The 27096-nt window shown below is 40.3% G+C and overlaps 1 protein-coding gene across 1 annotated transcript in view; it reads left to right on the top strand.

Moving 5' to 3' along the window:
* The window catches only part of LOC111229063 (vertebrate ancient opsin-like), a 57684-nt gene that overhangs the window by 23713 nt on the left and 6875 nt on the right, over positions 1 to 27096 (top strand). The window contains exon 3 of the mRNA XM_022755224.1: positions 15362 to 15595. Within this exon, the coding sequence (XP_022610945.1) occupies positions 15362 to 15595 (234 nt within the window). The remainder of the gene's footprint in view (positions 1 to 15361; positions 15596 to 27096) is intronic.

The raw sequence follows: 27096 nt of genomic DNA, 5'->3' as shown, positions 1-27096 counted from the left end.
GCCCTCCACTTCTCTGAGCTCTGGAGTTCTTCCAGTTGAATGAGGAAAAGTTGCCCTTGAGGATCTTTGTGTTAAGTCTTAAAAGGAGACTCTTGGTTAGGAACTTTTAACTCCATTTAGGAGGACCCCTGGTGTAAGATAATTAGTGAGTACCACCCCCTGATATTCAGTAACACCTTGCTGTGATGTAATGGTCTGGTACCAAACAGCAGGTTTATACATGAGTCAACTTTGTCAAGGTTTACCACAGTTTTTTTCACTGTTTCCAAGATATACTACATGACTAATTAAAGAATGATACAAGAGCATAGGTGAGCAAAATATTCATTAACATACAGAATCCTGTTTGCAGTAAAGAGGGCGTAAATTAAAATACACCATTGGAAACTACCAACACTGACAATCGTTCATAAGCCTGAGGTCGGAGAAAATGTAAATCTTCACATCTGTATTGTTGCAGCTTGGCTAATTGCTTTGTCTTACACTATATCAAATTAACTATTCATGTGGATAATTAATTTACTATTGGAATTTAATGTCCCCCTGATGTACTGGAGCCATACTGGGACCATCAATAATATTTATACTGAAAGTGTTTAAAGCCATACGGAGGGGCATCCTCCTGTGTGTGTGTGTGTGTGTGTGTGTGTGTGTGTGTGTGTGTGTGTTTTAGGCAGTTCCAGGACACATTGAGCGATGAGCTGTTAGTCCCCTGCCGCTGACTGATGAAACATAGGAACATAACAAACAGTCCAACTCTGTGACCGTGTGTGTATGAGCTTGTATACACGTGAGTGAGCACGTGTGTGGGTGTAACATTTTACAGCACAACTGTGCATGGAAGTCAGTATGAGTTTCACTGAACACATTGGTTAAAGGGGCCAATTTTATACATGAAGTTCAATTTGCTTGTCAGGTCTCCACCCCTGCTGTTTGTTTTTGTTTTATCTCTGCCCCTCAATGTAAAGACGATGCGAACTTGCCCGTTTAACAGCCTGCTGTGTTGGTGTATATTTAGCATTTAAGTAAAATCCTAATTGTAGAAGTGCCCTTCTGCTACTTAGTGTTTTAAGTGTCAAGACAGCAAAACCTGTGATAATTGGGCGCTAAGGGGCGTGACCATTCAACTGAAAGCTCCATCTCAAAAACTCACCAAGTCTCATTAAGTCTCCTCTGTTTGCTTAATGCTGCCAAACTTCTCTGTATTGTGTGTCTTTGGCGGTTCATGTGCCAGTACAGATGTAACAAATTATAGCGAGACGCCTCTGCAGCGTCAGAACGAGCCTGGACTTGGACAGAAATCCTACCTTATTAATTCCTCACAGATGCCAGTTTTCTCATTTACACATTTCATGCCACTGATGTATCATAAATGTCCACATTCAGGTTGCAGATAAGGGTGCTCAGCACAACAAAAGGTTTGAGCTGTTGAGCAGTTTCTGTAGTTTAGTCAGGTAAGCAGTGAAGCTCTGAGTGAGTGAGTGTGTCCATGACCAAATGCATGTCTTTGTTAGAGTTTATATGTCTGTGTCACTATGTCTGTCGCTGGGTTTGACTGAGCCAGCCAGCAATCAACTCTAACTCAGGACAAACCCGTCAAATGAGTTGGAATAAATCGCTCTCTCTTTCAACAAAGCCTGTCACACAAATATAAGCCTTCAAGGGCTCAATTTAGTTCAGTGAAGTGACAATTTCCCAGTAAATTTCCACCTTATATTCAATTTAATTTCTTGTGGAGTTCTTTTCTTCAATTTAACGGAGGTAGAGGCTCGTGCAGAATATTTTAGGAACCGGATATGAGGCAGTCTTGATGTCAAAGATGTCACTTGTGTTTGCCAAAAGCAGGCATGCTGAAGGGCTGCTACGAACTCATATTTGACACCTCGCTCACAGCTGGCGGATACGACTCATTTTGTTCCTGGTATTTGGTGAACTCTATAGAGACTTCTGACACTGGAGAGAACATCAGTCCCCTGATTGAGTCCTTTTAGAACTTGCAGGAGGCAGGACAAGAGGCAGGATCTCCGGACCAAAAAGCAATCTAACAGTTAAAAAAAGCCCTTGAGCTCTACAATTCAACAAGTCAATTCCACACCACTTGCACAGTTCCCCCCTCTCACTTTAGTCCTCTGAGTGCTGTTATTCCAAATGAAAATGAATGTCCCGGCACTTCATCTCCAGCGTGCACACACATGTGCATGCACCAACCCTCCATTCATTCCATCCGCCCATGAATTCCCCCAGCAGCCCGACGGAGCCTCACCCTCAATTTGATTCCTGAGTCCCTCCTTTACAAGTTGTTTGTCTGTAGAAAGCAGCCGGGGATGCTTATTCCCCTGCAGCGCTCAACAGATTTACTTGACTCTCCCTCATTCAATAAAAGTTACAATCATGGCCCTTTTTTTTTTTTGCATGACCTTGCAGACACCTCGATGTGACGGCGAAGGGGGGAGAGATGGAGCAGGTGGAGGGGAGGCACATGGGGATACAGAAAAGCTAGGCGAGGAAGGAGGAGGGGGACAGTGAGTGTTAGTAAAGCGACTCAACGGAGCGTTGAGGATTCTTGCTGAGAGAGGCCCTTTGATGGGAGACAGACTGGCGTAGTCTTTGGCACGCCACGTGAAGCTGGTGGTGTACAGGACAAATGCAGCAGACACAAATCTTGCGATCAATCATGTTTAACAGCCAACAACTGCGCTGGCAGAACCCCCGGGCCGACTCAGGAGCTGGAATGCTGAGGCAAAGCAAGCCAGTCAAAAGTGCTGCGCCTGTGTCTTTTCCCCTTCTGGGCAGGTGTGTGTGTGTGTGTGTGTGTGTGTGTGTACTGTGGGACTCTTTGTCTGGGTTGATGGAAGGGCGAAAAGTGCAATCAGACTGGTGAGGATGTAGCTTTCTGAGACGTTCAAGTTACGGTGCTTCAACTTAGCTTTGATATAGAGTTTCAGCTACTAAAGCCCTGCCAGCGGGGGAAATAAAAAAATCATATAGAGGAATTTTCCAAATGAACAACAACAAGGTTGTAACTTAACTTTTTCAGCGATTACAGCAACGCCTGAAACAAAATGAGCCACTTTTATTACAATTACAGTCCCATACCGTAGGTCTGGTAAAGTCCTGGCTTTCAGTCAGAAGCTGGGGATGTTTTGATCGCGACACATGATGTACTCGTGTTTAATAAATGATCAGATGAAGAACTATCTGTCAGTCATGAGGAATCACAGTTTTTATGAGAGTCGAGCGCTGTGGCATTAGTAGTTCAGAAGTTTCCGCCTCATTAACTGAACTTTACCGGAGTTGCCTGCAACTATCATATATCTCTTTATTTTGTTCTTCTCCACATCATTTAAGTCACATTCAACAGTGACAAGATAAGTTTTTGGCTCTCAGCATTTCAAAGTTTGATGCAGCTGACTCACAGACTTGAAAATGGGAAAAGTGTTTCTGTTTCTGAGATAGAAGGAGATGTGCAGGCAGAATTTACAGTAAAGGCTCTCAGAAAATAACTTCTAATCTTTCTTTCCTGGTTGAGCTGGTATAGTGTTGCAAAGTTGTTCCAGCTCACCTCTCCCAGGAGTTTCAAGAGTGTTGACAGTGCATTCTCGCAAAAAAAATACTCCCGGCGTGGCAAATACTAATTACTTCAAATGATTTGGCTTAGCTCTCCATTTTCTGAAGGGTTTTATAAGGGCGCGTGCGTTTGAAGGCGACAGCAAGAGACGGTTATTTGTGGCGGCTTGCTTAGAAAAGTGCACTTACACGACAGCCCTCTCTCTTAAGGTTGAGCGCATGTTTGTGTAACTGGCGAGGCAAACATGGCTGCAGCCGCCACACTTTACTCTGTCTGCCCAAGCTAGAAGCCTCCCTTGCTGAATACAATGTGGGACAAACTCCCACAGCAACTGTCCATAATGACGATACAAAGAAACAGGAGAGGGGGAACTTATCAAATTACATACAACAGGACTTCTGCTGCTCTAATCCCAGTCCTCCCTCCGTACGCTTTTACCTCTCAAACACCCTGTCTCCGCTGTATCTCACTCTCTGCACTGCCCCTCCGTCTTCCCCTGTCTGCTCTCAACCCCCGTGTCTAGCTCATACCACCTGCTTTCTGTCGCATCGCCGCCGCCACCACCAATCTCACAGTCTAATAGCCAGTGTCTGGTGCTGCTGCGGGCGGAGGGGAGGGCAGGCAGCAGCTGGGGAAGGAGCGGGAGGTACACTGAGTGCCCCCCAGCCTCCCAGGGCTGAGGTGATTTTCGGCAGCCAGTCTGGCAGCCTCCCACTCCATCAGTGGAATCCAGTTAGCTGCCCTGAAGACTCCAAATTAACTGATTATGTGGATTCATTATGAACACTTAGAGTGCACTAATATGGTTGTATGTGCATGTGTGTGTGTCTGTGTGTGTTGGTGGGGGAAGAAGGTGGGGCCAGCTGGTGTGATTGTGGTATAATTCTGCATCACCAACGGTTATTATCAATAAGTTTGTTTTTCTGTTAGGTGTGTAACTAGACTTCCCTCCAGGTGTTTGTGATTTATGAATGTAAGCTTACTTGTGTTGAATGTTATTATTGTTTTGCTTCAATCTGTTTTTCATGATAGAATTATACAGTAGATATTAGTGAATGAAAACAGCAACATTTGAACGGAGGCTAATGGAGAGAGAGAAGACAAAAAGGTGGAAATCATTTGGTGAGGCGAAAAAGAGAAAAGGGGAAACAGGAGAGACAAGGAAACTATGAAGATGAAACTGAAAGAGTGGAGGGCTGATAACCAGGCAGTAATACAGAGGGTATGATACAGTGTGTGCAGTTTAGCATGTTACGGCTCTACACTTCCTGTCAGAGCTGTTTCTCAAATTGGACACGCTGTCAGAGTTGTATGTTGATTTAATTCAGCCCTGTCTGAGCACTATGTCAACATGGCTGTCTCCAGCATCCACCTGCGTGTGTGTGTGTGTGTGTGTGTGTGGAACATGCTGGAAGTGACTTATCCTCCACACTGGGGACCTCTCGAATGCCTGCTGGCCTGGTATCAGACACAGATTGATGGTCTGCCCTGATCCATCTCCAAATCCACCAAAAACACTCAACTTTCGCTAATAGCGTTGTCCACCACATGGTACCACCAACTCGACACGACTCTACTCACTTTTGGTAGCAGGTCCTTCTTTTTCCACTGCAGACGGACAATGCACAAAGTTATCCTAACATCATTACATGACACACACATGAACAATGGAGGATATAGAAGGGATACCAAACAGAGAAACGCTTGCATCTCCTGAACTGGCCACGCTTTGGTTTCGGGTGTTGCCACACAACAAGTATACCGCAATAACTAACGTAACGGACTACAGTGAGCGGTTACGGTCGCTTGGCTATTCAAAAGTGGCGAACTGACGATTCTCTCTGACCAATCAGTCATCATAATCCATGAATACACTGACCTGATGCGAAGAACATAAGGTTAGCATGACCTTGACCTTTAACCACAAAAATCAAATCAGTTCATCCTTGAGTCCAAGTTAACATTTGTGCCAAATTTGAAGAAAATACCATCAAAGCGTTACTGAGATTTTCGCTCACGAGAATGGGACACACAACCAGAAAACATTATTCCTCTGGACACGGCTGTTGCCGGCGCAGAGGCATAAAAAGCAGATGATCCCACCAGCGTGTCTTAAGGCTTCAGAGATGACAAGCACAGGAAAACACAAATGCATACTGGGCCTGAAGTTCCACACTGCTTATTACATCCAAGCCCGTCATTTGAGTTTTTCATGCGTGCTTTGAAATAAACTGCTGTTTTTTTTCCCTCTCTGCTTCCAAACAAGGATTATCTGGTGCTGAAACCTGAAAAAAAAAATTTGAACCATAACATATTTGGAAGTTAGTTTGGCATAATGTAAGACTTTGTTTCTTAAACTTTTTAATTGAACTTTGCGTATGATTTTGATGCATTTTATTCTGAAAGAAATGTGTGTGCCTGATGCAGAAATTTTGCAGTTGGAACATCTGGAATAGCTGAAATACTCTAAGCTGGCGCTGAAGTCAGTAGTTGAAGGCAGTCAAAATACTACACTGAAAGATGGCAAAATGGCAGTTACAATGAAAAAGTGCTGAAAGGTGTTCAAGTTTTAGATTAAGTGTAAATTCAAGAAATCAAAGCACTTGAAGCTCAACTAACAGGCAGTGTTGGGGACTATATGTAATGAAATTAGTAGTCTAACTACATGCTGTAGCAGGTTGCTGGCACAGGAGTTCAATACATTCATATTTGCATAGTGATTGATTCAAGCTAACTGCTGAAACTACAAACAATTTTGGACCATAACAGAGAGGAATGATTATTTATTTTATCACTGCCCGCTACTTTCTTTCATCCTGGCTGTGAAGGAATGCCCTGACAATGCATCCGTCAGGCAGCCTCAGCCTCATACTTGACCTTTTTGTAGTGCATGTGCAAAAAGCCAGGCAGGTGTTGCTCAGTGCTCACACAGCAGCAACGTCATCACAGATTAAAAACCTCAGCCTGAGGAGGAATCACCATGGCCATACTTAAACAGTTATTGTATACAAAATCAAATCTTATAATCCAGCACTTTTCCATGAATAGTGGGTGTAATAGTAATAATTTTCCATATTTCTTTTTCCTGGATTATATATCATTTATGTATGACCTGTAGTTCGACTCTTTCCAGTGTGAAGTAATTGTTAACTTGCACAGCCATGTTTTCAAAGTAGTATCCCAAACACTGGAAATAGGATGTACAAAGTACAATGGTGAAGACTGGTTTAAGGTTTGAATGATGTGTGAGTGAAACTATAAATAAGTATGAAAAGAACTGAAGGGGAACTAGATTCTTTAGGATATGGAAGTAAGCTTCTGTGTCAGTTTTTGTAGACTTCTTATGATATAAGCTGCAGAAGCCATATTTTCCAATAAACATAGCTTTCCCAGTGACCCAGCCTGTCCTCACAGCAGGTAAAAATAAACAATATTTTATGGCTGACTCTACAGGGCAAGCAATCCAATTGAGTCAACATGTTCCTTCTTGCTAGTTTTCTGTCATTGACTTAACTTGTCTGGCAAATTAGAACCAATATAAATGTGAATTTCAGTAAATTTGTCTTCGGGTGTCACCTCAGCTTGAACTCGGGAAATGAAAATACTTTTAAAATGAAGATAACTGTTTGCCATTCAGACACATACAAATGAAGCAAGAGCCAGGGTTTAATTTCTGGCTGCAAAGTATTCATAATATTTAATTTCTCTTTTTCATCTTTCAGGTGTGTAATACAATATATATGAGCTGCAGAATATGCCAACAATGGGCTGTGAACTACTCTCCTTGAAAACTAACAGTACTAAAAAATTGATAGGATGGGTGTTAGGACTCTGTAGCACTTCCTCCCCTCCACTAGACCTTTCCATCATCACTGACAGGACTATAATGACTTCTGCCTGAAACCTGCAGGAGACCTGACTTGATTCTAGACAAGGAACTGTCATACAAAGCCCACAGTGCAGCCACAACCTCAGTATGGGGGTTCACTCTCCCAGAAATCCATCAAATCTGATCTTCTCTCACCAAGGACTCAGGGCAGCTGAAATATTCCTTTAAACTGAAACTCATCCATGATTCTTGTCCTTTGAATAAGTCCTCCTTGAACAAGGCTAATAAGTTGAGCTGCAGCCTGCATCAGGCATCATTCCCCTCCATGAGACGACCTGGTCTTCATATTTGGCTCAGTATCCGTCTGCCTCTCTAGTGAGGAAATTACCTTCTCTCTCCTTTTGGCATCGCAAAATAAAATATTTTCTGAACGCTACTTGAAATGTACATTATGTAGCTCACTAAGTGCACATTTTATGCCTGTCAAGTGCCTAACTATTAAAAGCTTGTATAAGAACAGATCCTCCCATTCACTCACTGTAAGAGCCTCTTTTCAACATCAAATATGAACAGCTACATGGCTACAGTAAAGAATACCAGTCAAATATTTCAAGTGACACAGTGCACAATCCTGTTTATCTGTCTCTCTTGCTTCACACACCATTATTCATCCTCTTGCATGTGACATGTTGTGATTAGAATAGATGGCTTTGCCTACAGACAGGAAATTCCTACAGCAGATGTCAGTGTGACAGCACAGTGACTATCTTTTACCACAGAGGGAAAACATGGATGACACATATTGAACGCAGGTTCTTACTCTCAACTTCAGTGTCATCTGGAAGAGCAAAACGCCTGTGTGGCAGAAAGCGCACACACGTGCCAGGATTGAGACAGGCAGAAAGAAGTACAACCCACAAGCCACACAATCATTGTCATTCACATCTTTCCTGTTCAGCCAGGCACAGAGTATTGCAACATTTTTTGTCCCCCTGATCTGATGTTTAGGAGATTTGTGTCTTTTTCAGTAGAAATATGATTTAACAAAGACATGAACCGGCTGCAGCAGTTTTTTCCAAACACACTTCATTGCTGGCAGCTGGCGTTGTAGTACAGCACGCTGCTGTTTTCTTGATGATCTGTCCTTCATAGTCTGTCAACATGCAACATCCTCTCTATACAGTGGTTTGCATAGGTCCGAAAGTTTATTTTACTGGTGTCTGTGTGTGTCTGTGCCAATACCTTCTAACAAGAACACCCACAAAACATCAGGAAGAATTCAAAGCCAGCCCCGATTTGACGCACTGGACGTCAGTACAAGAGAAACAGATGTAAAAGCCTCTTTAACGTTATCAGTTTGAACCATACAAGGTATTTTCATGTCAGTTATGTGATGGAAAATTTACACCCTGAGTGAGCAGCTGTCATTAGAAGGAATGGGCTTATATCTATATATATTGACTATAATTGACTTTGTTTCTTTGTTTTTCGTTTTTCTCGTACATTTACGAATGTAATATGCCGTCGTAGACAACACTCCAGTTAACTGTCATGTATAACAAAGCATCAGAAATCCAAAGTGAGAAATAGCATTGTAATTGTGGTGTTACAGTCACCCTAAAAACAGAATATAAGAATGTAAGATTAAAAAAGTAGAAGTTAGAAGTTTAAAAGTTAGATCATTTGAAAGCATAGAGAGTAATAATAAGTAGTAAAATAAAGAGGACCCAATTATTCTACATTGCTAGTTACTATTTAAAACATGTAGCAAATAGATATATAAAACAAGATATACAAAGTAATGAAATGGGGAATATTAATATTAAAAACATGCAAAGCAGAAGCATAGATATAAAAACAACACAGTCCACCAAATACATAAATCACCCTGAAACAATAAACCCTGGACAGATTGGAAACTACAAGACAGCGACCAGTGACAGCAGGCAGTACAGTTCACAGCACAGACAGACTGAGGACAGCAAGGTGTGATTGATCTTTAGTGCTGACAGAGCTGAGTGCTTTACACATTTTCGGAAATCTACTCTGTGCAGCTGTACCAGAGGATGCAGACTGACTGACTGAAATTAGCAGGGTGAATGGACTTTTGTTTTGCTACATATTTGTAAAAGTTTTGCTACCAAGTGAAACCACATGCAAAACAAACAGTACATATCTAATATAAAATTTGCCAGATTAAATGTATTGGTGTTAATACTGGATCTTATTTTGATGTAACTATCAGCAGTGATGCCATTCTGCCAACAGTTTGATCACATGTCTGTAGTTCTTTTAACCAAGTGGCAGTTATAGTCATGTAAGAAAAAACGATGACAGATATTTCTGACTGACATTGCTGAAGTTTAAATTATATTACATGAATATGGCATAGGCTAAATACATTTTGTGTGTGTGTGTGTGTGTGTGTGTGTGTGTGTACACTTCTAGCTAACATTTCTACAGTCAGTATTATGACTAAGGCCAGGAACACACCTGCAACGCAGCTGCGGAACGTCTTGGTTTTCATTTTGTTGCCCATGTTAATGGGATAGAGTGGATACACTGCCTATTTTTCGCATGTGACGAATGGGTTTCCCAGCACTAATAGACTGAGGAGAAACCTGTTGATAGTCATACAGACATCACACCAGCAACATTTCATAAAACTGACACCTTTCACTATAGTTTCATTATCTAGGCTGAATCTAAGTATGACATGGACATTAAGAAATATAAATATTATATTTTTTAACCATTTTAGTAAAATTTTAAGTCAGACGTAAACCAGAAATAAATATATAATGAAAAGAACTCCAATATTCGTGTACATTACTGATGGCCATTATCCAAGGCAAACTCAGCGGTGCAACAGATATGAACGCATGCGAGCCGCAGCAGTCCAGCGACGCAGCCACCATGCACACACAGCGCAGGAAGTGTGTTACTGGTGTAACACCCAAAGCAGAGTCAACTACACTTCAAATTTTACAAGCATAATTTGTTCATTATTTCTAATGAAGCATTTATTAACTTTAAAGATTAATTTTCCAGACAAATTCTTTATCTTATGAGCCGACTTAGTATGACTTCTTAGAATCGGCCAAAAGATCTCACTTTACGGGAAAACATTTACATAGGTCATTTTAGGTGATGGAGCAAATGATTTTCCGGTGAGGACAGTCTTACATCCACATGCAATTTCCACATGTACCTGTATGTGTGAAAGGGACAGTACAACCGTACAACAAATATGGACAGACAGTAGAAGCACACACAGAAACACATGATGAAAACGTCAAGATATTTTACGTACTGACACCCTAAACTTATTCTATTTCCAGGCAGTTCCTGTTAGTTTAATTCCAAACTAATTTTATCATTGCAGCACGCTGGACAGACGATGTCTGAATAACAGACAGCCCGCCAGGGACTCAAGTAGAGACAATGCTCCTTCTGTCGTCGCAGAAAAAAATTAGCCACTGCATATCTAATTAAGCCAGTGAAGGGAGTGAAGATATTCTCCCTTGACAAATATTTCACGTCAGATAGTTCCTGACAAATTTTGTTTTGTGCCGTCACACAGACGCAACATATTCATATTAATTATGCAGCTTTGGGGATTGCTGTTTAGCATATGAAACAGTTTCTCTGTAAGGGCAGTCAATTAGTAAGCGAGCTCCTTTCAACAGCCACCCAGCCTTTGATTGCAATCATTCAGCACTTACTCTCGATTTCCTCAATTTGTCTGTGATCTCCGCCACTTCATTTATTTAATCAGAGCCAACATTGAAGCTATTAGCCACCTATTCTCCAGAGCTGACAAAGTGAGAAAGTCTACAGGATGGGAATAGAACCAAAGTAGAAGTAAAACCCAAACTTTTATGAGCCAAAATAATACCTGACCTTTTCAGTTAAATAAGGATTCATTCTAAAAACTTTTGACTAAACATGAGGTGGTAAAAAAAAAAGACAAACATGGGTGTACTTCTGCATAGCTTCGCCAATTTGTCACGAGAGCTATATACAGATGGCACTGTCAGTCGGGTCTTGGCAGGATACATAGCAGTTCATGGACATACTGGAATCTAAAGTTATTTTTGAGTTTTTGCCGGCCTCTTTCAAGCAAGCAAGACAAACATGTATTTCTTTTCTGAAGAACTTGTTTGTTGGACTTTTTGTCCTGTTATTCTGCCAAGTCACAGAGCTGATGGCAGAGGGAGTGAAAACTATATTCAGTTAGCCCCAGTGGCGTCAGTGTAATGGACTCGTCTTTGCTCTTTGTCTTTCTGTCTCTGTCTTTTTACTTTTTACTAAACCCCTTCCCTGTACAGCAATTATGCAATCTTAGCTTAGCAACTGTGACTTTACATTTTGAGGCTTCATGTATCGGGGTAAAAGCAATACTCTTTTGGTATTTGCAAAAACAAAAACACAAGAGCTAAGGTGTAAGGAATGGATTAAACAGTGTGTTTTCTGGCTCTAACATTAGCTGCAAAGGTTAGTATTACCACTGTGGCTCATAAGCTAGTTAGAAAGACATGCTAATGTAGTGTTATTTTCAAGGCCAAGATTCTACATTCTAGCTCTGCTGTAGTTAGAAGACAGATTCTACATTATTTTGTGGGTTGGCGTGTTTAAAAAAAGTCCCATTCATGACTAGCACATCCACTGTGTAATATTTTCCCATTGTGTGGAAGCTGGGCCTGGACGCTGTTGCGTCAAGAGTTTAAGCTAATGTTAGCGGCTCTGTCCTTGTCTCTATTCGATTTGGGGACAGTTACACTCCAGCAACCTCACCCAAACATGATACCCAAAATACTATTACATATGTCAAAGACATTGGTTAGTCCTCATAGTAAACGTCATCTTTACATCAGTCTCCTTCAGGATATCCTTCATAAGATGCACCATGTGCAACAATGATCAGACTGTCACGTGATTGTCACCTAATAAAATATCAGTAAATTCCATGACAGGCTTCAACCCATCCCTGACAGCCTCAAGTACAGCAATGTCCTGCCAAGTCAAGTTTGGGAGTTTTTCCAGGATTTTTGCCGTCATGGCATATGGTGATTTGATTATTTCTAGCAGTCCATCACAGACATTGATTCTTCTCATTTTTTAGTAACATTACTGTTTAGGCTACAAGACAGTTATTAAGCCAGTGAATTGAGTTGAAATACAGTTATCAACATGCGTTAAGGTAGATTCAGCTGCTCCTGCGCCTTACGGAGCTCTCATCGTTTCTGCCAGCGAGAGAATGTGCCATTAATGAAGCGGCAGACACCTACAGCCTGGTCAGTTTTTGCTTTCTCCTTCTGCAGTGAATACTTTACTGCCACATTCAAGCTGTGGCCAAAACAGTTTTGCCATGGCCAGTTGAGCTCCTATACGGACGCAACAACTAGAGCTGCCTCAGCAGGATGGTGGACAGCGCGTGTCTGTTGGTGGTTAGAGACTCCTTCACTGGTGCAACTGTTGTGCACAGTTTGCAAATGGCCTGTGTAACATCCACAGGTTCGCCTTTAGCATTTGGTTTTAAACCAACATATTGCCAAATAGGTGAGGTGACATTTTTTTTTGGCACCTACTCTGTCTTAATGGATGACGGTTGTCCTATCCTGTGATAATAATAATGAAAATAATAATATTAATTAATTAATTAATTAATTAATAATAATGATAATGTTAAAAATAGCAACCACATAATAGACTATAAATAGACATATTTATTATCCAATTCCCCACCCCCTCATACGATGTACTGGATATTTCACAGGATGATGAGAATACGATTTGACTATGGAGAAGATCGCCCAACCACAGCTAGAAAACAACAGCTAGAAATGTTCTCTGTAAATCAAGGACCCATTGCTTCAAAAATTACAAAGCCAGCTGCACCTGACAACCCATGGCACAGTTTGCCTGAAAGAAACTAAACTAAGACAGCAAACACTTTGTTTAGGATGGTCTAAAAACACTCTGCCTGAACACACCTTAAATTATTAATTGCAGAGATGTGGAAGCCACACGGGGGTAAATGAGCTAAATGTAAAGAGGCTGTCAATCACTGGTATGTCTTGATTAGTCTGCAACAATGGAAAAGTAAAGTCAACCTGTGGCAGTAACACAAACACTCTGCCTGTCTGGTGAAAGCTGAGCGCGATATTAAATGTGTATATTTATGCAAATGGCGCAGTGTGAGTGACAGCAGGAATGTGTCAGTACAGGGATGTCTCAGTGTACAGCCTGGTCAGGTGTCATGTGAACTGAATAATGCACAAGAAGAACCACCTAATTATACTGTACCATTTTTTTTTTTTTTTTAAATCCTTACAGCATGTATGGTGCATTTGGTAGATTGAAAATACCTATTAAAGGTAGACTTGATTGGCTTGATTAAGAGGTAGTAGAGAGATAATGTCAAGAACATTTTCTGCATGATTAACTGTCATGCGAGTTATCATGACTGATCACTGGGGCCCATGATTGTTTTTTTCTTAATTCCCAAATCTTTCTTCTTTGAGTCTTATCCTTGTGTATGTGCAACTATATGCACAGCCACCACCTCTCTTCACCCCCCATTCCAAACCCTCCCCAAAAAACCCACAAACTTGCCACAGCTTGAGCCCTTCTTGAAACTGGCTCCCTGTCAGTATTAGGGATGGGTATCGTTAAGATTTTAACGGTACTTTCACGGTACTCTTACCGATACTTTTTGAGGAAGAAAAAAAAACTTGAACAAACAAATTTGTCATACTTGTGACAACGGGCTGTGTTTGGATCCACCCTTCTAAAGTAGAGCCACAATTTGGACCATTTGGTTCTCTCCGCCATTATTATCTAAACTCTAAAGTTAAACAGACCCGCCCCCCCTTCCTCCGCTCACACAAACAGCAGGCAGGCAGAGAGAGAGAGATCTCAATAAGAAAAATATACATACATAGACGGATGTCTGACGGAGTTGGTGAAATAAATGTTCAAGATAACATTTATCTAGCAGAGAAAAAAAAAAACAAAAAAAGGATTGCTCCAGTGCCAATAGCAGAACCATTAAGGTTGGAGCTTATTGATACTGCGGTCTTAAATAATATATCCCCAGGGCCCGTTCAATACCGGGGCTCGGTACCCATCTCTAGTCAGTATGTGTCTCCATAGCGATGAAATTGAGTGACAGCAGCTGACATGGGGCCATCAGGCAGAGAAACAAATGGAGACAGCTCAAGTGTGTGAGAGTGAAGGTGTTTGTCAGCGTGCAGGAGTGTCCATGTGCAGGTGAATGCATGTGTTAGCCTTTTACTGTCCATGCTGGTACAATGAGATTCATGAGTGAGCACATTCATGCAAATTCAATATATACACATATATATGTATGTAGCTTATCTAAGCATATTCAATTGTTGCCTTTCCACTATGGTTTTGTACAGACAAAACAAACAAGAACTGACAAGCTCCAAATATAAGACCCAAGCTGTAATTATCCAGAATGATCTTTTAGTGTATGGAAACAAGACTGTGTGTGTGTGTTTGTCCATTTTTATATAACAAAAGGACTGTGTGTATTTGTCTATGTTTGTACCACTTCAGGTTTATGTTTGAGATCAAGACTTCCAGGAATCCAATGATAAATGACAGCAAAACACTCCCTGTCATTTTCTTCCCCTACCTGTCTCTGATTAGACTCCTTCTGTAGATACAGAGATGAGTCGCTCTGCCTCCCCCTCAGTCTGTTTCCTGCTCTCTCCACCTCTCTGAACGCCTTTCAATCTCTCACTTCAACCCACCTGACCTCCACTCTATTCTGTCACTCCTGCGTTTTATTTCCAAGACTCCTCTCCTCCTAACAACTCTCTCCCATAGGGGAAAGGTCAGATGCTTTGTGACTGCAAAATGTCTGAACGCATTGAGTCATCACAGGAGATTGCTACCTCATTAAAGTCCCATTTATCTCTCGTTGTGTCCAGGTGAGCGGGATCAATGCATCGATGAGCAGGAAACGTGAGCAGCGCGTGTTATTCATGGTGGTGGTTATGGTGATCTGCTACCTCTTATGCTGGCTGCCTTACGGTATCATGGCCCTGCTGGCCACCTTCGGGCCACCGGGCCTGGTCACGCCCGAGGCGAGTATCATCCCCTCAGTCCTGGCCAAGACGAGCACGGTCATCAACCCGGTCATCTATGTCTTCATGAATAAACAGGTGAGAGGGAGGGAGCGCTGTATCTGGGGTTGGTGCCTGTTGTCTTTCACTGTCATGAAGCTGTGGGCGGAGGTCATCTCACCTACTGAGACCAGTCATCTTGACTGTTTTCAAGGTGGGTGGATGTAATAGAAATTAGTCATTGTTTTATATTCCTATCAGATGATATCACTGTGCCTTATTGACACTGAATAATTATATTATGTACTTGTGTGTGGCTGACAAATAGAAGGTGTTTTTCCACATCTAATTCTAGCAGTTTGTTACATATTCAAGCTGTCCAACTTCAAACTGAAAATATATATTGTACTTTTGGATATTTGAGTGATGGATTTCTGCCTTTGTAAATATGTTAAGTTTATCAAAAAAGCATCGGAGACACAAGTAGCTCTCTACTTGCTTTCGGTGCATCTCAGGCCACGTTGAACAAATCTAATATATTTTGTAATTGACTAACCAAGCCTTTCATGTGAGTCTAAACAATCCCTGCTACTTTCTAACTACTTGTCAAACCAGAACAGGTATTTGCAGTGTCACAAAGGCAACCATCATCTGAAGTGTTGATAATTAAACTCACAGTAGGTCTCAATTAACTGTGGCCCACGCCCACTTTAGACAATATGATGAATACCTTCAGGAGTTATCTTTAATTGTGTGCTGTTTTTTCAGGCAGCTGTTATAAGTGGCGAGGGATTATTACTGTTTTATTTGCTCTTCTTCTTCTTCATTAAAATTTAAGTTGCTGAGAGATGAATCAAAACTGACACAATGACCCCATGACTTAATTATATATTACTACCATTATCAGCAACTGCTGAACTCAAACTTTTTGTTTCTGTGTGATGACATTAGGGTTGCACGGTATACCGGTAACAGTACAGTACCGCGATACTAGAGTTTTGAAAACGGTACTATACCAGTATTTAAAAACAAACGGTACTTTTATTTTATTTCATTGAATGCAAATGAATTGGTAAATTGGAGCCTGTCTCTTTAAGCACAGAGAGGCCAGCAAGTGTGACGTAGTTGCCCGAGCGGATGTAAGCGGCCTCCCACGCGCACTCGCATGTTTAGACTGAGGAGGAGAGAGAAACGACAAGTCGCGTCTTAGACAGACGGAGCGGGATTAAGAAAATACAGTAAATAGAGATGGCAGCTGCAGAAAAGCCCGTACTTGTGGACAAAATGGGGGCCCGAAGTACGGTGTGGAAATATTTCGGGTTCAAACCGAACAATAAAGGCGAGCCACTGAACCCAGAGGCACCGCAGTGCAAGCAGTGCTACAAAGTGTGTCTCGCAAAAGGAGGCAACACTTCAAACCTGTCGAAACATTTAAAGGACAACCATGCGGACTTGTTCCGAGACTTCAGTCAAGAACGACAGGTGATAATGTTGTTCACCAGTTCACTGCACTGTAATGTCAGTGAAAGAAGTACAAAGCCCCTCCCAGCCCAGTAGTAAACCTACAGTAGCCTGCATACAGAGAGCTAAAACATGCCCATGGTTAATAGATACATTAAAAAATATATTTTTAAAAATTAAATTACATTCTTTAAATATTTAAATAACCCATTAAAGGCAATACATAATATAATGAAATATTTTTTACAAAAAGTATCGAAAAGTATCGAAATACATATTGGTATCGGTATCGAAACAGATATTTGGTATCGTGACAACCCTAGATGACATCTGAATGACCTTCACATCTGATAACGTGGCTTCAAGTCGGTCATCAATCATTTCAAGTATTTCTTTATAACATTTAAAAAACAGTTTGACATTTTGGAAAATACGCTTATTCGCTGTCCAGAAGTTAGATGACAAGATCAATGCCACTTTCATATCTGTCAAATATAGGACAGTATTTCCCTTATGTACATTTTGGAGCGGCGCGCCACTGCTGCAAGATTATTGCCACCACTGCAATGTCTTGAAGTTGCAACTACACAACTCTACAGAGGGCTTTTAATTTGAAACGACACCCAGCTGAGGTGCGCGAGAGAGAGACAAAGAGGGAGGAAAGTAGATTTAACTAGCTTACATTAAGCTATACAGATTTTTATTACCTAATGATATTCACTCTGACCGCTGGGGTACTAGTGTTAGTTTTTAGTGTTTGCCACACACAGACTTTACTTGGTCAGGCTGCCCAGATATAATAACTGCCACCAAATTATATTCTGTTTTTTCATCCATCCGAGAGAATGACGCCATCGACAAGCTCCCCTCGCTCTACTCCTCCTCACCCTTCGACAAAGGAAACTGACATTTACATTGTGTGAAAGTGTGAAATACAAACAACACGAGCGTACATAAACAGAGGAACTTTGATTTTGCTGTTAGAAATACACATATACAGATAATTAAAAAATAACTTAGAATAAAATAGAAAATTGTATATGTAAATATAAATACAAAATATAAATACAAATGAGAACAGTGAGAACTATATTAACCTTGCAACAATTTGTTCTTGTGTTTATATTTGTTCTGAATGTATGTACAGTAAGTTTCTATGTGTGTATGTACAGAGATCAGCACAGTGCAAATGGTCAGTGCAGGAATACGCATACATTAAAAAATATTAAATAATAGATAAAGATCAATCATGAGCAGTTAATTAAACTGACTGCTTGTTTATTTTACTGTTCTAGTGACAAATACATGCATCTTTATCCTTTATTTGACTAGTCAAGAATCAACAAACACCTCATCCAGAGGTCATTTAACAGTTAAAACAAGCTAATGTAAAAGATGTTATTCTCTTGAATCAAGACATTTCAAGGAGGAAAATAAAGCTCTGGAAAATATGCAAGGAAAAAAATCAGTGCTGGCCAAGAATCACACAGTTAAATTGTAATCAGAAGTAAATCCACTCCAGCAAGAAAATATGAGTGTTTATTCTGAAGTGGCGCTGATGAAGCCACCATTGTGGCAGCAAAGCGCGAGTTCAGCCTTCAGAACAAAATTAAACCAGCCATGTGAAGTTGTTTGTCCGAGGCAAAGACGCAAAACCAGGCAGCGAGCTCTCCTGATGAATGCACCCAGTTTAAATCCACAGTCCTTGTCTCTGTTCATCTTTTCTCTCCATGCTCTGATAAATGCATAATCTGAATTGTGTTTGAAAATTAAATGCTATCAAATAGGATATGTATCATTATCACTAAAAATGATGAGTTAAAATAACGTGACAGAATTTTTACAACCCTGTCCGGACAACAAGAAAGTCTACAGCAACCTCTGAGAGAGTCGTTCTCTGGTATCACGTTAGAAGACTCAGACACAGACCAGGTAAAGCAACTTTTTCTCTCCTTATTGTGCAATTGTTCTCAGACTTTCGTAGTAGCTTCAAATATTATGAGACAAAGCAGAAACTACACAGTGGTGTCAGCCACAAGACTCAGGAGTGTATTCAGCAGATGTAACCTCACCTCTGTCTTCTAACTACAGCAGAGCTGGTCATCCCCGTCCCCAGAGTAAACAGAGAGATTTTTCGACAGATTTTTCAATGAACAGGGTAAGTGAAGTTTATCTTTCAGCATTAAATTTATTTTGCATATAATTTCTGTGTAGTTCGTGTAAAGCTAAGTGTCTTTCATCTGTTTTTCAGGTCAAAGCTGATTTGAGAAACAGACTGAAAGGGGAGCAGCGATAAATGGACCAGCACCAGAGGCGTTCCCATGTGCCCCAGTAGAGCTCTTCTTTGAAAAACCCAGAAAGACGAAGCCCTCTGACAAACAGAGCCACCTTTGTACACACTAAAGAGTGTTTTATTCTTAATTGTTTTTACGTTGTCTTACTCTTCCCATGTGGGTGGATGGAGGGGAGGGTTGGCGGGGTAGTGTTGAATCTGTGATATATATTATGTAAAATAAATAAAAATGTTCAATAAATCAAAATATTGTGTTAAAGGTCAAATATATTTGTTGTTTGTCACATGTCGTAGACCAGCAGGTAATTAGTGTAGTATATTAAAGACCTGTGGGAAACATTAGCTTTTGTACCAGTTAAACAAATGAGATAATATGTGTAAATGAATTAGCTTTAGAGTTGCTGGTAGACAGATTATGTTTCCTTCAGACAGTCAGGACAGCTGTTTCCCCTGTGTGCCAAGCTAAGATAACCAGGCTTTAACTCATCACATCCATCGTTGAAAGCGAATAAACATATCTTGAAATATTCATCACTAAAGGCAACAATCAAAGAAGAAAGAAAGAAAGAAAGAAAGAAAACTTTATATAGTGTAACACTCAAAAAACTCTAACTGCTTCAATATGACAGTGTGAGTTTAATCACATTTCACTGACAGTGACCAAATAACCCACGAACTGTCACCTTGTTCTAACAGAGTCCCGCCCACTTCAAATCTGAAATGTGACATAATCAAAATTGTATTTTCATTTAAATTTTTTATATTTAAAAATGCCTATGGCAGAAAATATTAAAGAAAGCTCTTTTTCCTCAACGAAATCTTTATTCCAAGAAGAAATTATAGTCCAACAACAATCCTCTTAAACAAGGCAGTTAAAGTTTAATTGTTTAACTGTTAAACAGAACAAAAAAGATACGCGACACTCCTAATGGCAGCGGAGCCCGAGGCTCTGAGCCAAACCTCTACACAAATAACAAGCCAAAGCTACGGCACTTATCCACGGCATTGCAATGTTTACAATGAGCTTGGTTATTTTTTAGCTCGAAATGTTCCCACACCAAACTTCCTCTTGCTCTCTTCATGTTTACCTGCGATGATTACCTGCGTGTTCATTTTTTTGTTGAAAATTTAAATTGCACCCCGGCTGCCACGTAGTGAAATTCATTGCATTGCTTCAAGACACACAACACAACACAACACAACACAACACAACACAACACAACACAACACAACACAACCTCGTTGGTACACACGTTAGATCAATCAGATCCCACGCGATCGACACATTTCTTAATGATCAATTATCGATCATCGATTAATCATGCCCACCCCTAGTTCTAACTATGGGGAATACAGTGTGTTTATGTAGGATCCAGGTATTTATAGTAAGGAACTTATAGTAAGGTATTTATAGTAAGGAACTGATTGAGAAAACAAGTTCTCAGGGTCTTTAAATTTGTCTTTTAAATCACATATGCCTCAACCTTCAGTTCAGCAGTGGAGGAAATACTGTAAACACATCAGTCACAAACTGAAAGGAAAAGACAAAAACTTTTTGGGCCAAACTCAACTCGTCAGGTTCAGTGCTGCTAGTGCTTTTCAGGCCAGAGAGACAAGAGACAGCATGAAAGCACACAGGCAGCAAGGGTTGGGAAGTCAACACCAGCATCACCTTCATGTTGCGCCTCTAGTGGCCAACATGTGGAGAGCCACTTCTGATTATAGCTGTACACACATACTAGATTATTGATTAAGGAGTAGGGGACACAAAGCCTTTGTATCCAAATAATTAATCACAGCAGATCTTAAAAGTAGTGTCACATTTATCATGCAACTCTTGCTTGTTTGTGTTATTTAATTCAGTCCACAGACTGATGAAAACAAGCGTGTTTTTGTTGAATCATTCAGTTGGAGCCTATCTATTTAGCAGTTTCAGGTTCAGCCAAAACAGAGCCTCAAATCCAGAACAATGTTTGAAATGGATCCGAGATTCTCCTTCCTGGAAATTAGATCAGGCTATTTCCAGCAAAGGTCTTTGGTGAATTTAAATCAGATTTAATGAGACACATTGCTTAACCAGTGGGAGTGCTGGTGCAGTTTTGCCCCAGAAGGATATGATATGATAAGATACTTTTAACAAGCTCTTAATTTCTGGTGTTTTCTAACATTACGTATGACTGTGTTGAAATCACTTGCTTCACTGTATAGCTTTATAGCAGGTAACAGTTGAGGTCTGAAACTGACTGATATCTTAAATAATATATGTCAGTACACTGATTGATTATTAATCATAACATTCCAGCTTTAATTACTACTTAATGCCTTATTATCATTGCTTACAATGGCTGGATTAGCAACCAGGCAAAGCAGGGAACTGCCCCAGGGCCCCAGACCATTACCTAGGTTCTGAGCCTGGGGTTGAGATAAATCATAAATAAACTAATTTTATGTAATATTTTTATTACATGGAATAACTTTTTGTTCTTTGATACTGGACATTTTTTGTTGTGGGGGAACTCACTATTTGGTTTAACTGTTGTCAACTGGAATTTAGTTTCTAATAATTTGATCAAAAAACAAATGTCAAATATAAACTGAAACAATACGTTGGCACCTGTATTAATGTGCAATGTGTAAATGGGAGATCAATAGGGCCCTCAGCTCATTTTTGCCCCGGACCTCCCCTTACAAGTTAATCCAACCCTGTTGTTTACATTCCTCTTCATTTACTTTGCTCGCTGCCTTGGGATTACATTACATGTACGCTTTTGCTTCAGATTTAATCCATTTAAAACACGTTACTCAGTGGAACATCCACACAAACACAAATTCACTACAGCACTTATTTATGTTATGACTTGTCAACATTAGTGAATACAAAGCTGCTATGTAACACATAGTGCATAGTAACACAGACACATTTACAGATGTGATAACAGCAGCTGCAGGTAGTTGACATGAACAGTTTTTCCGAATTGTATTTACAGAACATCCTATATAATGTCAACGTAGCATCAGAATAGTTACATGGTCTACAGTGCTTGTCCGCTACCTTCTGCTGCAGCATGCACATGTTTTAAACAGTGCATAATCAGAAATTGGATTCTGGGTTGGACTGCTGGAGCTTGTCCTGGTTTTCTTGGTGTTTTGGAGAGCACCACTGCCGGTGAATGACAGGTACTGTGCATGAAGCTGTGAGTGAGGAAAGTCAAGTTTGACCAGAATCCATCAACATAATGGAAAAACTGGGAAAAAAAGGGGGTCTGGTTGAAAATATCCAGAATTAAACTTTTCTTTTTAGTGAGTTAGTTGACAGACAACAACACTACTTTTGCAGACTGAACACCCAACCAAGCTCTTCTCTCAACTAAAACTCTTGTTACAAAACAAAACATTTAAACTTAAGATTTAAGATGTTTTGTTCCTCTCTGAAACACAGTTCATCATGGTGAGAAAAGAGTAGCAGAAGATTGTCCTTCACTCCCACTGGGGCCGACCGATAAAACTTTTTTTCCTCAATGTAATCTTTATCATCTCACTCGGGCCTATTTAAGTAAAGCACAAAATGCTGTGTAAGGTTTTAGAAAATATTCCCCTCAGACTCAGTCAGAGGGATCTCACTGTACAGAGAATTATATACAGTCCTGCATATTTGAGAATAAATCTTATCAGTTTCCAAAGCCAGTCAAATGTTATACTTTGCTCTGAAGTTTAACTTTGCTCACACGGTTACTATTAAAAGTTATTTTATTGTGAAGTTGGAGATCTACACAAAATGACATCCTGTTCGAGATGTTGCCATGTCATCTGGAGGTGTGAGAGCCTGTCTGTTCCATCTAACACTCCCCTCATGCTCCCGCCGCCGCCACTGCAGCTAACTGACTTTACAGGGACATTTTAGCCCCACACATCATCGACCTCATGACAGCGGGAGAGAGCGAAAGTGGGGGAGAGGGACACCAAATGTCCTGTATGTCATTTTCAGTCTTCAATTCCTCCCAGCCCGTTACTATGGAAACTGTGAGTTGAGGCGAGTTGAAGACTAAAAATGCTGTACAGATACAAGTAGCAGCTGGTGTGCATTTGTCCCATCTACAATCAGCAGCGATCACAGCCAAGAGGCCTGGCGATGGGTGAGTTTACTCTGAATGGTCTTTTCTTCTCATGTGAAAACACGGGTTGTTCTGTAAGACCGCTGTCAGTGCACGAGAGCTTCGCTGCAAAAACTGATACAAAAGTGGAGCCATTATTGTTGCCCCATAAACTGTGAGTCCATTTCCAATTTCTCAGGTAACTACAAACTAAAGTTCACTGCTTCTTATTTCCACACACACACACACACACACACACACACACACACACACACACACACACACACACACACACACACACCTCAGTGTTAGGAAATAGACAGCCAAATATTTTGGATGGATCATGAGGTTAATGGAGCAGCGCTTTCATTGCTTTCGAGCTGCACACAGCAGTATAAAAACATTGTGCATACATAAACTCACGTAAATGGGAGAGGACTTAAACACTAAAGGAGCAGTTCAACATTTTGGGAAATACTATCATTTGTTTTGTTGCCGAGTGATGAGAAAATCACAACCACTCTCAGTATGAAGCTATAGCTAGGATGGTTAGCTTAGCTTAGGGTGGGAAAGAGAGGAAAACATCTCTGTCCAAAGATAACAAAATCTATCTACCAGCACATCTTAAGCTCACTGATTAACACATTATATTCTGTTTGTTAAATCTGTTCCAAAACTAAGTGTAAAAGCGACAACTTGTGACTTTATGGGAGCGCTATGTGTCTATTTCTTGGCCTGATATAGAGACGTTCCTGTGTCTCTGCTGGTGGCCTGAAAAGTTTCTAGTGTTTTGTTAAGTTGCTGCTTTATGCTAAGCCAAGCTAACAGGAAAGAGGACAGATGTGAAATGGTATCTATCTTTTCAAGTAACTCTTGCTAACAAATGAATAAGCGTATATTTCCCAAAATGTCAAACTATTCCTATAAGGTAACTTAACGATAATTACAAACACTGCTGCAAAGTGAGTCACATTTCACCAAGCACCACTCAGAAGTAATTGTTTGCTATGAGACAACATGAGCCACCCAGCAGTGCCTCAAAAGAGCAACTCATCTGTTAATAAACTGCAGGAGCATCATTCCAAAAGTCTCTGTAATTACTTTCTGTCAAGAGGAACAGATTCAAGCAGTGAAAGTATGGTACACGAGCTGACAGGTGGTGTCATTTCAGCATCTTCCCATTTCAGTGTTGAGAACTGATTCATCATGACTGACAGTTTGACATTGCCTGTGATTTCCTGAGTGATCTACTCCAAATAACTGGCTTGGTTAAAGTCTATTTCTTATGTGCATTTTTACTTCTTTCAAACATACTCTTTTCACTCAGGCTGATTCCAAGATTTGAGAACTACACTTCCTCATTTATGAGGGCCCCAAAGCAAAACTGGGGTCTGTCTCCAGGTATGGTCAGCTACTGATCGATACTTGAAGTTTTACTTGAATGTTTGTTTAGCAGGAAACGACAAACTGCCACACTCTACATTATCTCTCAGTTCTCTCAATGTACATGTGCTGAATGGTAAATCATATGATACAACTGTAAGCTGATGCAATGGTTCAAAACACTGTAGTAAGGATTGTGCACAGTACAAGTTGTGTTATGTTGCTTGGCCTCTTTACAGTTGGGCCTGCTGTTTATGCAGGAGCCAGTTTTGTGTTTTGCATTTAAATATTAATTTACTAATGGCCCTTACATAACTAAAATAATTAAAACAGAAATTTTAGCTGATTGGGGGGAATCTCCAGCTCCAGTCTGTGCTGGAATGGTGGATGTACTTGTAAAAATTTATTTGTTTTGGCAAGCAGGACATATTGTATCTGGTTCTGGAGGATGGCTGTTACGTTGTTATAACAACTCTTTTAAAAATGTTGTTTTGTTGTGTGGTGGTATTGTTTTTTGACATTCTGATAATATTAGAGTAAAACAAGAAGTATTAAAAAAGGGTTGAGGGTTTCAAAATGAGATGAAATCTACCGTATTTGCCAGTAGTCTTACAGATCATGATGAAGGTATTTTCCACAGGAAGCCAAACTATTTCAATTCCCTATTACTGTTCTTAAGGGTGATCAACATTTTTCACTTTATGGTAATTATAATCATGTTTGTCTTCATACTCACGTGACAGTCTGGCCAGTTTATAAACTAGTTTTCAGAACTTAAATCACAGTTTGACCTAAATGGGAAATGCATTTGTGACATGATTTTAGGAGCCTTTAGGCTGACTTACCTCATAGTTGCACAGCCTTATATTGTCTTTATATGATCATCTTTTTAATTGGAAAATTTAAATAGCACCATACTTTGATTTACCCCTTTGGCAGTACACATAATACTGCGTATGTGCTATTGTCTGTGTTGTTACACTACTTTCATGTCCTACTTATAAAAACTCTCAGAAGAGATGCATATGTTTTTAGTGAGCTTCAAAGAAACACAGGGTTGAATGAGTGGACTCTAATTGAAACAACAGGCTGACCTGTAATGTTGTGGCTGTAAGAGTACCACTTGTCTTAATGTCACTGTGTTTGAGTCAGTCTAGCATCATCCGTTTTAAGTCATAATAAAGTTCTGGCACCGGTCACTGCAGATGGAGAGATCACCAATATTAAGCAAATTGTTTTTCTCCCTATTGCTTCATTTCTGCCTCCCAAGTGACCCTGTTAGATACTTCACTTTATTTTTATTTTATTACCTGAGAAATTTAACACAGTTTCAAGCCAGAATTGGCTCTTAAAGGGCCAGTATATAGGATTTAGTGGTATTTAGTAGTGAGATTGCAGATTGCAGCCGACTGAATGAACCTCCCCTCCCCTTCCGTAGCTATAGGAGAACCTAAGGAAGCCTTCAGGTAAAGTAAAAAAATAATTTAAAAAAAAGAGAAAAGCCCTCTTTAGAGCCAGCAATTCATTTGTCCGTTCTAGGCTAAAGTAGAAACATGGCGGTGCAACATGGCAGGTTCTACGGAATAGGATCCGGTCCCTATGTCCATGTGAAGGGTTCATTCTACAATAACAAAAACAAAACAATTCTTAGTGTCAGGTAATTACACACTAATGAAAATATAGTTCATATTTAAGGTCCGCCAACAGATTCCCCTAAACCCTACACTCTGGTCCTTTAATCAAGCACAGATATATTAAATGCAAGAACACGGGGCAATTTTGGCTTGAAACTTTCAGTGCTGTGAGTCCTTGGCAGGCAGAAATGACACTTATAGTCTTCTGGGCTTTATGAAATGAACAACTGCTTAATTCTCTGCTGTAGCCTACAGGTATTGTGGCTCACTACTGTGGCTGCATGTAGGCATGATCAGGGTCTGCACATCTTCTTGGCCCAATTCCCTCGCATTCAAAGACCCAACACGGCATTGTTTGAGACACAGATCAGGGACAGTTACTCCCACAACACTAAGAATTGTTCAAATGAGAACTAACAGGCTTGGCAGAAGCTCATAGACAACAGTTAAAGAGAGACGTCTCAATTGTTCAGTGTTACAGTGACAGCATACGATATGGTCTCCTGAACATGCATACAGCAACACTCAGCCTATGTACTAATGTTAAGTAAAAAAAAAAAAAAAAAGTTAACAAAAACTTTAAGTTCTACAGTTTGCACAGAATAGCACTTTCCATGACACAGATCTATTTTCTAAAAACTTTAAAGGATATCAAGGACCGTGGGAATCTTGCATGATGTGACAGGAAAGAGAATCATTTGCAACTTTAAACATAAATCTGGAATAGATGTGTTTGCT

The sequence above is a fragment of the Seriola dumerili genome, unplaced genomic scaffold (assembly GCF_002260705.1).
Source record: "Seriola dumerili isolate Sdu_G_001 unplaced genomic scaffold, Sdu_1.0 BDQW01000226.1, whole genome shotgun sequence".
Classification (NCBI taxonomy): Eukaryota; Metazoa; Chordata; class Actinopteri; order Carangiformes; family Carangidae; genus Seriola; species Seriola dumerili.
The sequence above is the reverse complement of the archived record's forward strand: the minus strand, read 5'-3'. Positions and strand labels throughout refer to the sequence as shown.